Raw genomic sequence first — 15326 nt, 5'->3', positions numbered from 1 at the left:
GCCTGCGGGGTCAGATGAGTCAAGCTCACGGGAACGAGCGGGGAGCGCTCCCGACTTTTTTTAGAGCCCAGACGTCCTACGACTCACTTTCTCCTGCACTGCCCTTCTCCTGGCCCCAGACTCCCCCACCTATTGCTCTAGGGGCCCAGGTGGCCGGCGGTAGTGGGAGCGCGCAGGGTGCTGGAAGAGTGGGGGACGCTGCACCTGTGGGCGCCAGGGCCCCGGGCCCCTCCCGGCCGGAGCGTGCGCAGCTCTCCGCCGCCTCCGCTAGGGGTCTCTCTCGCGTGCGGAGCGGGTTGGGCCGGATCAGCTGACTCCCGGGGCTGGAAGCCCTGCAGCCCCGCTCCTGCTCCGTCAGTTTCCTCGGCAGCAGTGGGAGAGAGCACCCGGAGCAGCGCGATCGCTGGGGCCACCTGAGACCGCGACCGCGGCAGCAGCACTGGCAGAGCAAGGGCGCGGCGGACCGTACTCGCACAGCAGCGCACTAGGTGCCCCGCGCAGGGTCGCGATGCTGCCCGGTTTGGCACTGGCCTTGCTGGCCGCCTGGACGGTTCAGGCTCTGGAGGTGGGTGCCGCCCTTCGGAATGGGGGGAGGGGGCACAGTGTGGAGCCGATCTTCCCCGAGTCTTTAATCCAAAGAAGCAGGGTGGGGGCATTCGAAGAAAGCCTTCTCCCTTCTGCGCCCAACGCCTCACTTTCGGGTGCTCTGCGCATCCTTGCCTTCGGCCAACCCTGTCCTAGGGACAGGGAGAGGGAGAGGGCGAGACGTCGGACTCCCAGGTCCGCGCCACTCTGGGGCGACTAGAGGAGGCGATCCTGAGCTCAGATCCTGACTCAGTCCCTGCCTCCTAGCCCGGGGCTAGTGCCTGGAGTGGGGGCCAGAGACATACAGATGAAGCACGTGGAGCAAAACCGAAAATGCAGCGCCCCTATATGCGTCCCCAAATCGTTATCTGCCCTTTCCCTTCTCGCGGGCCCTGTGGAGGAGGAGTCGGGACAGCTAGGAAAGCTGCCTCCCTCCCCCCACTTCCCTTCCTTTTCCGCTTCGTTTCACCTTCGCTTTGCATCCCCAGCACCCTCTCTCTGCCTCTGCCCCTGCCCCGACCCCAGCCTCATCTTCCTTGCCTTCTCCTCTTTGCGGCTACTCACGGCAGCCTCCTAAGTGCGACCCCTATCAGGGTCGCGCACCACCTTCTGCAGGCAAACTTTGTACATTTCTGCGTCTCCCTTTTGTGTTAAGTTCGGGAGGTAGGAGGGGTCGGAGACCCACGGCCGCCTCGCACCTTCCTCAAGCCTAGACGTCCTGGGCGTTCGCTCGCACCTTCAGCTTCTGGAGGAGAATGTCCCCGGGAACAAAAGCCGCGACACCCCGCCCTCGCCAGCCCGGGGCGCGGTGAACTGAGCCTCATTAGTCTGTGCGCCACCGAGGCTCCCGCCCGACTCCCACCCTGGTTCTGCTCATCAGTACCCGAAAGGGCTGGGGCTCTCTGGGGCCGCTTCCCACCCCGCATCACCTCTGAGACTTGCTAATTCTATGCAGGGCTGTGAAGTCTTTAGTGAGAAATATAAGGAGAGCGGGGTGTGCGGTGGAAAGGACTGTAGCGAGTGGTGCGGAGTCACGAGCTCTCCTCTCCTGTGCATCAAAGGAGGCGTTTGTCCGATTAAGGCGAGGCCTCCTCCCTGGCAGCACTGGGCACTCTGGTGTCGTGCCCCTTGGGGGCGCGGGCTGTTGGGGAGGGTCCTCCGAGTCTTTTTTTGGGGTGCAGATAAAAGGATTGAATTGAGTGAAGATTAAGACGGAGAAGATGGCGCCTCTGCAGTGCAGCAAAGAAAAGCTGTGTGGAGGCTGCAGCCTGGCGAAATGCACCCACCACTAGGTGTATAACAAGTCTTCCCCATTTACCCAACTCTGGAACATTCCTCTAACGCTTGTGCAAAAGGACTGTTTTTCCTTTTATCTAAAGATGCTTAGAGAAGTTTGTTTGCGTGACAGTCGGGGCGGAGAAGTTGTATTTCGCATCGCTGGGTTCCCATTAGGTATTTTACCACTTGGCGACCTCCCCTCTCCATTTCTTCCCCCTCCTGTCCCCCTACCTCATGGTAATTTTCCAAAAAAGCAATTTGCAGACAAGTGTTTTCCTGCAGTTTCACTGAGAGTGTACAGACTATGACACCATTACTGTTTTTTAGTCCCTAATTTATGGGGTCATTGAACTTTCCTCAATCTTTTACCTACAAGTAGCTCAGGAAGTGTGGCTTAGGGCTAGTTTAGACAAATTGTTTTAAGTGTTAAAGAATTTGGTTTTCCATATTTTTAAAAAGTATTTAATTAAGGGAATTCTCATTTCTCCCATGACTTAAATTTACTCCTACAATTATTTTTCCTGGTTATTTTACCGTATTTAAAACCACAAATCAAGTCATTAAAGTCATACCATCACCATTATATTTGAAGCTTTTGTCAAAAAAAAAATAACTCTACTGAGCAGTCTTTTTTTTCTGGGTAAAAAGAGGCAGCATGTAAGCAAATGTAATTCAGTTCATTTTTTAGCCTACGGATTGCATTTCTTTGCTTTTTATGTCGTTTTTTGACGTGTTTACTGGTTATAGTCAGCTCCTGCAAAGGGTGGAAGTGAGATTCACATTAGTCCATTTTCTCAAGCGTGGCTGGAACAGTGGTGTTTCACCGTAATGAGGTTTGAGGGGGGCTTACCCAGCTGTATCTGTGTCCACTGAAAAGATGTAATTACGACTTGACTGTCTTTTGTAGGGCTCAGAAAATAGGTCTGCTGCAGGTGTCTCTAAAAGAGAAACCAATAAGGGCGGTGATAATGGGACCTCAGCTTTTGGTGGAAATGTTATTATATGGGTTGATGATTTCGTCTGGTGTTTCAGCAGAGGATGAGTTTTTTTTTAAAGCCCCAACATTTGTTTTTAATTCCTTAAACCTGCTTCTCCTTAAAGTTATATTTTCCTATATTGGGGAGTTTAACCTCATCACAGTTATATAATTTGATAGTGGTGCCAATGCATAGATAGTAGAAATGTGTCCATACTGACAGATTTGGTGGTGAATCTATGAGGAGTTTCCTGCTAATCAGTGGAAAGTCATGATAACCAGCAGGGCACAAAAGCTTCTCTTTTGTCACCTTAACCAGCAGAGGCGCCTAATGGCACTTGCAATGGTATGAGTAGTACGGACAAGTACACCAGAGAGACTGAAGATCCCTGGTTCTGACAGGAAATGAAAAGGAACATGCAGCCAAAGAGATCACAAGGTGAAGTTAGGAATAACCGATCGAAAAATGAACATCATGTGGTGCATTCACTATTGGTTTGTAGGAAAATTGGGTTCTTCAATGGACAAGGCTTTCTCCCTGTGTCTGGAGAATCCCTGTTTTACGGCACTGTTTATGGCCTACTCGAGGCTTCCATACAGATATTTGGGTGAAGATGTTTATGTCAGTCATTCTGTAAATCAGCGTATCTGTTATGTACTTCTTTATGAGATCACTAAGCTAGCACTGAAGAAGTGTGATCGGATTCTGTAGAAATGTGCATTCTGTTTGTGCAAATGTAGTCTACGTGGAGACAAGTATTATTACCTTATGAGACTTACAGAGCACCTACCATAATAGATTCTTTGATCTCTGCCTCGTTATATCAAGTATAGGATGCAAAGATAAGCCTTGTCCACATGCTTTATGTGCAGAGTTCCAGGATGTAAGATTAGTTTGTATACAGGTCATTCCTCCCCCCCCCTCACTCTACCTCGCTGGAAGTTTGCAGAGTAAGACAGGCATACAATTCATAAAAGACAATAAAAAATGTTAAATACCAGGAGGAAAGTGCAGTTGAAGTGGGACTCTGAGTAAAAGTGTGTATGTAAAGAACAAATAATAACAATAGGGTGAGATGATCCTGGATGTTACGAGCATCTGTTCGTGATGTAGTTTTTGCTGTAAGTCTGCCAGGCAACTGCTCAGCTAGCTGCCTGCTGAGCAGCCCTGCACCAAAGAATAGACAAGGGTCACACACAGTAACTAAGCTATTTATTCAGCTTTTATTGAATACAGGTTCACTCAAAGTAGAGCATCAACATACATTAATATCCTACTTACACTGGAACAGTCTAAGAGGAATATAAGACACAGAGCAGTCAATAGGGATGATGAACCCAAGTTCCTGTGTCTCAGTCTGCAGGTCTGGGAGACAGCACAGGGGTCAGGGAGTTGTCAGCATCCTGCAAGGAAGGATCTCCGGAGCCAGGTGGGCAGGAGGGCAGAGGAAGTCCTCAGTCCAGCAGGGCAGAGCCTCCAGTGGCCAATGCCAAGGGAGATCAGCTTGGCATGGAGCAGCACTCTGGTGTGTGGGGCTCGGCTGTCTCAGCAATGATCTGGAACCTGCCTCAGTTATACCTTGAAAGAGGTACGCTCCACCCTTCTCGGTCTTTTCGATAAATACCTTGACAGCCTTGAGGACAAGTGAAGGACTTGCCTGGGAGCCTATCTATGGGTGATCTTGCTCTGCAGACCGGGCTGTTCTGACCACGTGTTCAGATATCTTAGATGTGTCTCCTTGCCAGGTGAGTCTGCTCTGACTTGGATAGTTACCCTCTTGAACCAAAGTGTCATGGCAGACTGGCAGCCATTTTGGTTGACAGGAGTGACTCCACTTTGTTTTACATACTTTACGATATCTTGAGGAGACCAATGCCATGTATCAGTCCTGCTCTCCACGCTGGAGAGTTTTCTGGTAGTTCATTTTTAGCCAGGTCTGCATGCTGGTCTTGGGAGGTGGAAGTTAAGCCATTTTGTTTACATGCCTCTCTCCCCATTTCCCCTCCCAGACAGACACACAAACACACAGTCTGTATCTGACCTGGGGACGTGGGAGGGGCCTTCGTCTTCACCTTCCACTCCCTCCCCAGGACAGTCTTAGAGCCAGCCAGGCACAGATAAGGTTCTTTAACAACAAAAGGTGAACAAGTGTGGGAGCTGATTTCATGAATCTCTCCATCTACTCTTTCAGTAGGGGCATTTTTATTGATCCTGTTTTCTTGGGCCAAGTCCTGTCCCCCAGCTCGTAAGGTACCACGATGAAAAAACAGTATTTTCCTTCATGAAGCTTCCAGTCTAGTGGAGAAGACAGACCATACAGAAATGATTATAAATGTATATTTGTGAATTATGGCAGATGCCGAGACGGAGAGGAAAAGTGTAGGGAACATTCCGGAGAGGAGTGAGAAGTTGAGGGGTCTAAAGGAGGGGGCTGCAAGCAGGGTCTGAGAGCCCTGTATTTTCAGTAAGACCTTGACTCAGCAAGGACATGATGGAAAAAGGGGTTCACTGGGCAGCAACAAGGAAGATGGAGAAAACAAACTTTCATTTTGGGGGGGTGGGTTATTTTTTACCCCTCTGTGTTCAACTTGACTATGAAATGGTTTCCTTCTCTTAGTGGGTTCTCAGATAGAGGTATCACCTGGAGTGGGATTGATGCTGAATGTCATTTGCAAACCCTTGGGAATGCTGTCACGCTGTGTCTCCCAGCCAGGGCGCAGATACCCCTTCCTGAGTGACAGGAAGAAGCCGAGGTAGGGGTGGCAGGTGCAGGAAACTAAGGTGAAAGAGTACACACGCCCCCTGGACAAGTAGCCAGTTTAAGCAGTACAATGCCTGTTACTTAAATTATTTTTTGTTATAAAAAAGAAAAGCAAACAGTACCTAAATCCTCAAACTGAATTTGCAAATGAAATCCATAATGAAGAGCAAAATGTTATGTAACTGTTTCTTCAGTTTAATGTGGATAGCTTAAGAAATAATCGTTTCAGTGAGGACACTGGTGTTTTTCTTGGAAAACTATTTAGTGAATTTTCCTCTTCTGGTTAATTTTGATTAATCTGGTACCTTTTTAGAAGTAGAACTCCACTGAAAACTGAATTTAAAGCAATTAAAGTAATTTCATTAAAAGAAGAGAAGAAAAGCCTGGTTATGTTCATCAGTTATAGTTCTGTGAAAAAGTGATGCTTGATGCTTAGTGGTTTACTTAGCTGTTTAAACTGGGGTGGATACAGAGGATTCAGGTTCACACCACTGAAATCTTAGTTGGCAAAAAGGAAGCTAAGAGGCCATTTTATTTAGATTTAGTGTGTGTGGCTACATTTCTTTTTAAAGCGTGCAATAGTGATTTAGCTTGAACTCTGCTAGGATTATAGCATTTTATCATAAAAGGTAGTCGTTGAAATGGGGAACATGAGAGGTTTTTAAAAGCTCAGCAATATGGAAAGTGTGGAATTATTCCCACACTCATCTTGTTGATTTCAATACCAGTGAGATGTCTGAGTCGTTGAGTTCTCACGTGTCCAAGGAAGGTAGCGTCTCTCACTGATCTAGAACTCACTGATCTAGAACTCACTGATCTAGACCGGGGACTGGGGCAAGATTGGCGGGTGTAAACCTTGGCTTCGTCTCTTTTGAGCTACTGACTGGGGGCTAGCTCTTGGCCTGTTTTTTTTCTTGTAAAGTGGGGATAATAAAGTTTATGGTTGTTGAGGATAATTGGGGTAACATACGTAAAATACTTGAGACAGTGTATGAATTACTATACATGGAACATGATGACTTGTCAGCACTGTGCATTTAGTTAGTACACTTTCTTTGATGATGATGATGTAAAATGGATATATTTAAGTCTCACGTGTAGTTGAAAGTTTAAACAAACTGTGATTTTTCACTTATTGACTAATACATTTAATAACCAGGTAAGACTGTTACAGGAAATGGGCAAATTTGTTCTCTAGAACAACAAATGAATTTGATTTAAGTTAAAAAATAACATGGTACAGATAAAAGTTTTAGAATACATCTTGTAAAGTTCTATTTATTAAATATGTATAGTTTATGTTTCAGTGGATTTTTGTTAAACATTAAAGTAGTTCACGCTCATTAGAAATTTTAAACCGCACATAAATGTGTAAAAAGCATAAAGAGTTTTTATGCAAATGGGAAGACCTGTTTTAAATGTGAGCATCCTGGCAGCTTGCCACATGTCCTAAGCGTGCTGGCTCGATTATTAGCTCAGCTATTAGATGACTGTCACCTATGGGCAAGGAGCTATGGGCAAGCTTGGTTTCCTTCTCAGCAAAACTTTTTCTAGAAAAATGAATCAACAGGCTTTGCCAATCTGGGCAGAAATGAAAGATTTCCTGTGCCAGTAAACGATGTTTGGTCTTGGAATGGAAGCTCGCAGTGATCTTCACCAGAATGTGAGGAAACTAAAAGCCAGACTGCTCGGGAATGCGCGCTCTTGTAAGACGTGTGCTTTCAAAATCAAACCAATGACACCTCCAGTCAGAGGGTGGCTGTCACATCTCGTACAACGGGGAGTGAGCTACTACTTCATTAAAAGACTTTTAAAATTAACATAGCTTCACTCATTATAAAAGAAGAGGATTTCAAGCTCCATTTCAGTATTAGGCCAAGGATTAGGTACAGGAAATTGGTGTTGCTGTGGATAAAGTGTGTGACACATTGAAGAATCCATAAGCAAAGTCCCAAGGAATCTCTGGACTTTTGTCACACCAGGTCCTGTATTTATCACTGTCCTGTTCAACCAAAACGAGAACCATGGGTTTAAGCGGGAGGCTGTAATTAGTGCATGTTTACAATAAGCATCCTGCCCAGAGTGGAGATCCAGGGAGGAGCCAATGAGACGGTATCACAGCCGCATATATTAGGGTCACTGAACAGAGATAAGGAATAAGCAAGATAAACATGTCAGAAAAGGGGAAAGAACGATAAGCCTGTTTTGTAGGCGAACAAATTCTAGAATTCTGAAGGTCTTATGAGTGATGGGTACCAGTGTTCGTGTCTCATAATTTCCAGATGGGCTTTCTTTTTGACTTTTCTTCCCAAGTTCAGATGATTTTTAGCTGAGACATTAGATCGAGCTAAAAAAAAAACTTAATTTCTTTGGTGATTTATTTTGTCGATATGAAGTTATTATTTATTTATTTTCAGAGAGGGGGGAAGGGTAGGGGCAAGAGAGGGAGGGAAACATCCAGGTGAGAGAAACGTCAACATCATCAAAGAGAGGGAGAGAAACATCCTCTTGTACTGGGGACTTTGGCCCACACCTCAGGCATGTGCCCTGACTGGGAATTGAACCAGCGACCCTTCAGTTGCCAGGCCGGTGCTCCGTGCACTGAGCCATACCAGCCAGGGCTACCCTTAAAGGATAGAAAGAGAATAAGAGATCTGCTGTATCAAGAGGAGTCATTTGTGTGAAGAAATGCATTATTACTCTTGTGGCTTTGTTAACTTTCAGTGCTTTAATGACTGTTTGACCCCGTGGAGACACTTTACTGGAAGAAAAACGAGATTTCATCCCACCCATGAGCTAGATTTGCGTACTTTAGACTTGACCTCTTACTCTGTTACCACAAACTTTGTTTAGTTTTTTCATGTCTGCATGTGCTTGATTATAATAAAATTACCGAGGCAACAAAATTTTTATTTTTAATCAGAAGTAAAGAAACTACTATTTTTAATGAGGCTTAATTAGTCCAAAAAAGGTCTTTTTATATCTGTTCCTCCTGTTGGATGCACTTTCAAAGTCCTAATTACTGTTTTTATAAATAACCACTGACTTGTTTTGTCATGGAATTAATAGACACACATGATAAAGACAGATGTTCACTATTTCCTAACCATATTTATTGATTTTTTTCATCTCTCAAAAAAAGTCTGCATTTACTTGGAAGGTTGAACATCTAAAACTGATGTAATTGCGTTTTTAAATCTTAGCTTCAGAGACTACATTAAAACCTGTTACATGAAAACTGGTACTTGAGAGCCAATAGCCCCAATACTGATACTCTTAATTGCTTATTATGTTTTGTTTAAAACAGCTACAGTTTCGTCATTGCAGAATATCGGTTTGAAGATATAGGAGATGAGTTTTTTACTTAAGAAACTGCCATAGAAACACTTAAATAGGCAGGCTAATTATTCTAAGAATTATTCACAGATACTTAAGTAAATTAACAATTTAACATTAAAATCATGTTTCTATGGAAAAATTACCGGCTTGTTTTTATACAGAGAAACCTAGATTTTTATGGGCACACCCAGAAAAGGGAATCCACTCCTTCATTTAACAAATATTTCTAAGGACCCTTGCCTTCATGGGGGCTTACTGTGCAGTGAGGGGCAGATAAACAGGAAGTAGTGGAGGACTGGGAACGTATTAAATTGCTTAAGGGATCTGCTACGTGGAAGTCTGTTGTGGGTGTGATATCTTACGTGGTATTACCAGGAAAGATCTCTGAGTTGGCCGCCACCCCAAGTATAAACTTTGATATCGAGGAGAAACTCTATATTCACTGGGAACAGTGCATCTACTCTGGAATGGTTAAATACTAAAAGCAAAAATAGTGAGGGAGAGAAGTTAATATTGATTCTGATCACAGTTTCTTATAGTTTATTTCATCACTCACCACAACGCCTTACATTTACTAAATTTTTAAAAAATATTTTATTTATTTTTAGAGAGAGGGGGTGGGAAGGAGAAAGAGTAGGAGAGAAACATCAATGTGTGGTTGCCTCTCATGTGACCTGGCCTGCAACCCAGGCATGTGCCCTGACTCTAAATTTTTGACAAATATTTTCAGTGAGTACTTGAGCTGCTTTACACTGTGGTGGTAAAGAATTAATTATGTGCTTGATTCTTGAAAGTTGAGTTGCTTCTCTTATGTTTTAAAAAAAATGTGAATGACACCTAATTTCAAGCTTAGGGAATTAAAGCCTTTTAAATAAGATTTAGTTTTCATCTTCTGGAACATTTTATTGTGAAAAGATTTTATAAATGCTGTCAGTAACTTAATAATGACCTATTATGTACAACTCTTATTTCAGAAATTGGTCCAACAGAGAAATGCTTCGTTCTTGAAATAGTTCATCCATCCTCTCATTGACTGAGACACTTTCAGATGAGGGTGCCTAGAAATGATTTTGTTGGAATGAGATAGTGGATTTTAGGAAGAAAATGTTGGGTATTGATTTGGACTTACATGGAATAGCCATCAAAATGAAAATTTCATTATTGTTGTCTTTTTTGGTTTGCTGCTTTTTAACCTTCTTACAGCTCATATTTATATTTTACTGTAATGTGAACTGGGGTTAAAATTGGCCCTGTAAGAAAAAAAAATTGAGTTGTTACTTCCTTTCTCCAAAAGAATTTTGCTTTTCGAGTTCAAAGGTTTGAGGCCAATGCCGCTATATGCTATTAACTTGATAGGCATTGAAAATCTAATTGAGGTCATAATGATTAGCCTTGTATCTTGCTCATGTTTCCTTGGGCTTGTTTTGGACGTTTGGTGTGGTGTTAAATCTTCTTACACCACAGGATCTAGGAAGTTTAAATCCAAGGAAAGTATTGTAAGTCCATTTTTTAAATCTTATAGTCGTGGGGTGTTGAGGAGTTTCGTGGCTAACTGATCCGGTGTTTGAATGTGAAGGAGTCTATTTATTGCTGTTGGTTTCAGGAATTGTGACAGTCTCTGCTTTTAAGAGTACATTTGTGATAAAACTGCAGTTTGGGGATTATTACATACCTGTTCAGTGATGTATGAGGGGAAGAAATCCTCTGGGTCAGCCTCGTGACTGCATGGCTGAAACAGAGTAGAAGCAAAGCTGCAGGATAGAGATGTCATTAAGACGGTGCATGTCCCTGGGAGTAGGGACAGAGTAATTTATCAGCATGGTCATTCGAGATATCCAGGTCAAAGATAATGAATTCGGCGGCAGGGAAAGCATACTTAATCAAGATAGAATGCAGACAGACCTACCTTGTTCCCAGGCAATGCCTTTCCTTGACTGTATTTGTCATTTGAATATTTCATTTCAACTTCTGTGAGCTGGACTGAAAGGTCAAATTGGAATCATTGCACATTTTCTGAGTCATATTGTAAGGACAACAGGTGGGAAGTACTCTGTTTGTCTGGAGTATTTCTTATATGTATATGTTACTAGTTGTAGTTACTGATTTCATAAATAGCCAAGAGCAAAAAATGTTCATGTAAGTTTTTCTTCCTGGAGAAAAAAAACACACTGGTTAAAACAGCATTCTAAAGCTTTCTTACAATGTGTTACATTATTTATGCTTTTTAAAAAGTCAGACACATGACCTCATTGCTTGTTTGCTCATTCATCTCAGGGCGGGGCCCATAAAACATAGATCGATTATTCTGTTAGGAGACGAGGGGAAGGTTTAATGAAGGGTGTTTAATTGGATGTTTGAATTATGTATTCCTCTGTTCTGTTACTGCTCCAGGATTTTCCTGGGCATTTGTGATTAACTTCTGTGATATTGACACTGATTAGAGTTATGTTTTTTAAAATTAAATTTGTCTGGATAACATGGGTTAATAACATAAATTTCAGGTGTACAGCTTTAAAATACAACATCTGTACACTCCATTGCGTATTTTTTATTGTTAATTTATCTCATTGTATTTTTCTTCCTCTTACCTTAATTTTTTAAACCTCATTTATTTTATGGACATACACCAGATGCCTTCTGTGTTTCAGTCATAGGAGCCTTGGTATTTAAGTAGGGCTATGAGTAAAAAGAGAAGTAATTCAGTTTGTGACTTTAAGGATTTTGTGCCCTGATGGGGAAGAGATGCAGAAGTAATTAGGCACATTGTGTCAAAGGCTACAATGAAAGAATGTGAATGTACAAGTCTTCATAGCAAAGACAAGCCACATTTGAACTGGTTTTCAAGGATGATTGGAGGTTAACTAGAGCATGGTAGGGCTTCCAGACAGACCACACAGTGAAGGTAATAGAGATTGAATATGGGAAGCTAGGGAAATGTATAGGTAGCAGAGATGGTGTGAACTATAGGAGATTCAGGACTTTGAATGTCTGGCTGAGTTGGAGCTTCATTTTCTCAGCAATGTTGTACTGTTAAATGTTTCTATAGCAGGGTTAGCCATTGATGACAGTGGTTCAATCAGTTAGGTTTAGGAGACTTTGCAGAACTTCTCAATGTCTCACTACTTCTTAATCTCATTAGCCAGGCTGGTAGCACCTAGCTGCAAGGGAGGCTGGTACATGTAGTTTATTAGCTGAAAGTATATGTCACCAGGAATACATTCCAGGTTTTCTTCTGAAGAATACAGGAGAGAGAGGATGATAGGTGACAGTTGTCATTCTGGGATGTAGAGGAAACGAATAGATTAATAACCATTCTACTCATATATAAAAGCAGAACGTAAGTCAGAATAAAATATATGATCTTAAGGAAGGTATTCCCAATGAGTAATTGCAGTAGATTTTTGAGATTTGCCTGCTCCTTTGCTAGCTAAGCATGTAGGAAACACATCTTTGGGGATCACTGGAGGAGGAGATGGGGAATGCTTTTTTATTTTTATGGCAGAAACACCCAAGAGTTGAGCTTTCACACTGTCTGATTGTAACCAAGATGGTTTAGACTGTATTTCTGTGAAATGCTTCCAATCAGAATGATGGAAAAAGAAATTAGCCCCTCCTCCCCACCCCCTCTGTGGATAGTGTCAGTTTACTCTCCCTGCTAGTAAACTATCTTTTATTTAATCTTGACACTTCCCTAAAGCAACTTAGTTGTGCTTGTTCTTTGAAAAGAATAGCAGATAAAACAAACTTTGAGGTTTGCAGAAAAGCATGATACAGAGAACCTCTTGTAACATAGATTTGCCTCCATGTTCAACAACTTTGCTGTTGCTACTCAGCCTGTGTTCACCTGTGTTATTAAAGCAGAATGGAAAGAATTATGAGAAAGAGGGAAATGAACTGATATAAATATAAGTTAAAATATTTATATCCATAAAAATGGGACTGCCATTTTAAAACTTATTACCTGTTGTTTATTTCAGTTATTTTATAAGTGGTCAAATGAAAATATTGTAATTGTTTATTTCAATTATTTTATAAGTGGTTAAATAAAAATATTGTAATGAAAGTATGTGATGAAATAAAGGTGTGGGAAAAACCTAGAGTCCTGAGCTTGATATAATCATCAACATCACAGAGTGTTTGGAGTTTATACTACCTTAAGATTTATTTAAAAGATGTCCAAATAGTTTGATATATTATACATGATGTTACCAAAAAGGAAATGTCTAAAATATTATGGTTCCTTGAAAACCACTCTTAGTTTTATTTTCTGAATTTTTTGAGCTTTTTGTTCTCTTTAAGAGTAATCAAAAGCTTAGTTCAAGTCTGACCATCTTAGATCTTGCCATTTCTTTTTATTTTGAGTGTCTATCAAGAAAATGTTTTATCTTCTCATTTTTAGATACTGCCTTCAGAAAAACAGTTGGCATTTCTTATGTCTCTGGAAGACTTACTGAGGAAGAGTAGACAATATTTGTTTAAATGTATACTTCCTATTATGTGGTCATATTTTGAAATTATACTTATTCCCTATGAAAAGAATAGGTGATAATTATATCATGTAAACAAAAATTTTTGAAATTATATTTGATCAAATGTGAAAATACAGGAAAATTGTGTTCTTTAATTCCTGCATGATATCCTAATAGTCTTAAAGTTACCTCCTTTGAATTAAAAATCTCTTAAGATCATATATTTTATTCTGACTTCTGTTCTGCTTTTATATATGTGAAAATATATGACATAGTTACCGGCCAGTAATTAAAGACCAATTTGAAATGGGGTGTGCCTTTAGCTGGCTCTGGATGGCAGAGTTAGCTTGCTTTATCGACTTTGGTAGTTGATTTTATAGGCAATTAGAGGTATGTCTTTATATAAGAGCACCTAATTGAAAATGTTGGAAGTCCAAGAATAGGTTCAGGGAAGGATATTTGAGTGTTCATGTACTCAGTCTTGACTTACCTGACTCTTATAAATATTTTATCAACTCTGTTCATTGTCTGTTGCATTTCTAAGTAAACAGGCTCTCTAGAAACCATTGCTGCTTCTATGATCATTACAAGTACATTAAATAAATTGATACGGATTTTAGTAATTAGTGGGAAAGTTTCTAATTAGATGTCAGTGAAATGTGGTCCATCCATGCAAGTTTCTATTAAATTCAAAAGTGTTTTAAAAAAAGATTGTAATCATCTTTATGAAGTAAACAAAATTATATATTCAATTTGAATATATAATTGAATATATTGCTCGTGTAGGGCTGCATTGATTTAGGATTACATGTCAAGCCTACTTACTGTTGGTAATTAAGATTTAGCCCTAGAGTAAATGAAGTCATATTGATTATTTTTGGCCCAATGTTATTTGCTATTGATTCATTGTTAGTGAGTAAAATAAGAGAACACAAGCATGACTTTAAAACAGCCATTTTTTTAACACAAGTTATTTTTTTCAAAGATTTTATTTATTTATTTTTAGAGAGGAAGGGAAGGAGAGAAGGAAAGAAACATCAATGTATGGTTGCCTCTCATGAGTCCCCTGCTGGGAAGTGACCTGCAACCAGGCATGTGCCCTGACTGGGAATCGAACCTCAGTCCTTTGGTTTGCAGGCCCGCGCTCAATCCACTGAGCTATACCAGCCAGAGCTAAAACAGCCATTTTTAAGTAGTATTTTATTTAAGCTCCAAGGCGTAAGATGAAGAGCCAGGGAATGGCAATGTCCCATTCACATGGTGTCCTTTCTTCTCAGAATCCCCCTGGGCTTCACTTAAGGCCTGCGCCTGATTCTGAAGCAATGCTGTCCAACGAAAGTATAATGGGATTGTGAATGTGATTTAAAATTTTCTAGTAGCCACATAGGGGAATAAAAAAAATGAGTTAAATTAATTTAATTTTTATTGCATTCAGTAGATCCCAAATAGTTCGGCATGTGATATTACATAAATTATTAATGAATATATTAATACCCAGTACCCAGTGGCCCAGTTGGCTGCCATATTGGACAGTGCGGCTTCCGAAGGGCCAGCTCATCCGACTACTGTCCAGGAAATTAGTCATAGGTTTTGGAGCAGGCAATGTCCATAAGACCCTTTGAAGCCCCCTCATTTTGCAGATGAAGAAACTGAGATCGGGAGACACTAAGTTGCCTAATATTACTGTAACAGTAGGGTCTGCCCTCTGACTTCCAGTCTCTTTCTTCAGCAGCCTGACTCTTGCTTTTTCTGTTCCATGTTGCTGTGTCCACTTCTGTGTGTACTGATGCTAAGGGGTTGCTATCAGCTAAATAGTGAGCCAGGGGCCCAAAGAAAATCTGGCCCACTACGCAAGGCATGATCTCATCTGGACAAGCCTCTCTTCTGCAGCCGGGTAAATAGAGTTACCAGGCATCT

General features: G+C 41.6%; 1 protein-coding gene across 6 annotated transcripts in view; it reads left to right on the top strand.

Moving 5' to 3' along the window:
• The first annotated feature begins 313 nt into the window (after positions 1-313).
• Positions 314-15326, top strand: part of APP (amyloid beta precursor protein) — a 236498-nt gene continuing 221485 nt past the window's right edge. For 5 of the 6 annotated variants that reach the window (XM_053657546.1, XM_053657544.1, XM_053657543.1 and 2 more), the window contains exon 1: positions 314-565. In XM_053657546.1, the coding sequence (XP_053513521.1) occupies positions 509-565 (57 nt within the window). In that variant the 5' untranslated portion in view covers positions 314-508. The remainder of the gene's footprint in view (positions 566-15326) is intronic. The other variant, XM_053657541.1, reaches the window with a different exon arrangement.

Source organism: Artibeus jamaicensis, unplaced genomic scaffold (assembly GCF_021234435.1).
Source record: "Artibeus jamaicensis isolate MK-2021 breed Jamaican fruit bat unplaced genomic scaffold, CSHL_Jam_final scaffold_474, whole genome shotgun sequence".
In the NCBI taxonomy this organism is placed as follows: domain Eukaryota; kingdom Metazoa; phylum Chordata; class Mammalia; order Chiroptera; family Phyllostomidae; genus Artibeus; species Artibeus jamaicensis.
The sequence above is the reverse complement of the archived record's forward strand: the minus strand, read 5'-3'. Positions and strand labels throughout refer to the sequence as shown.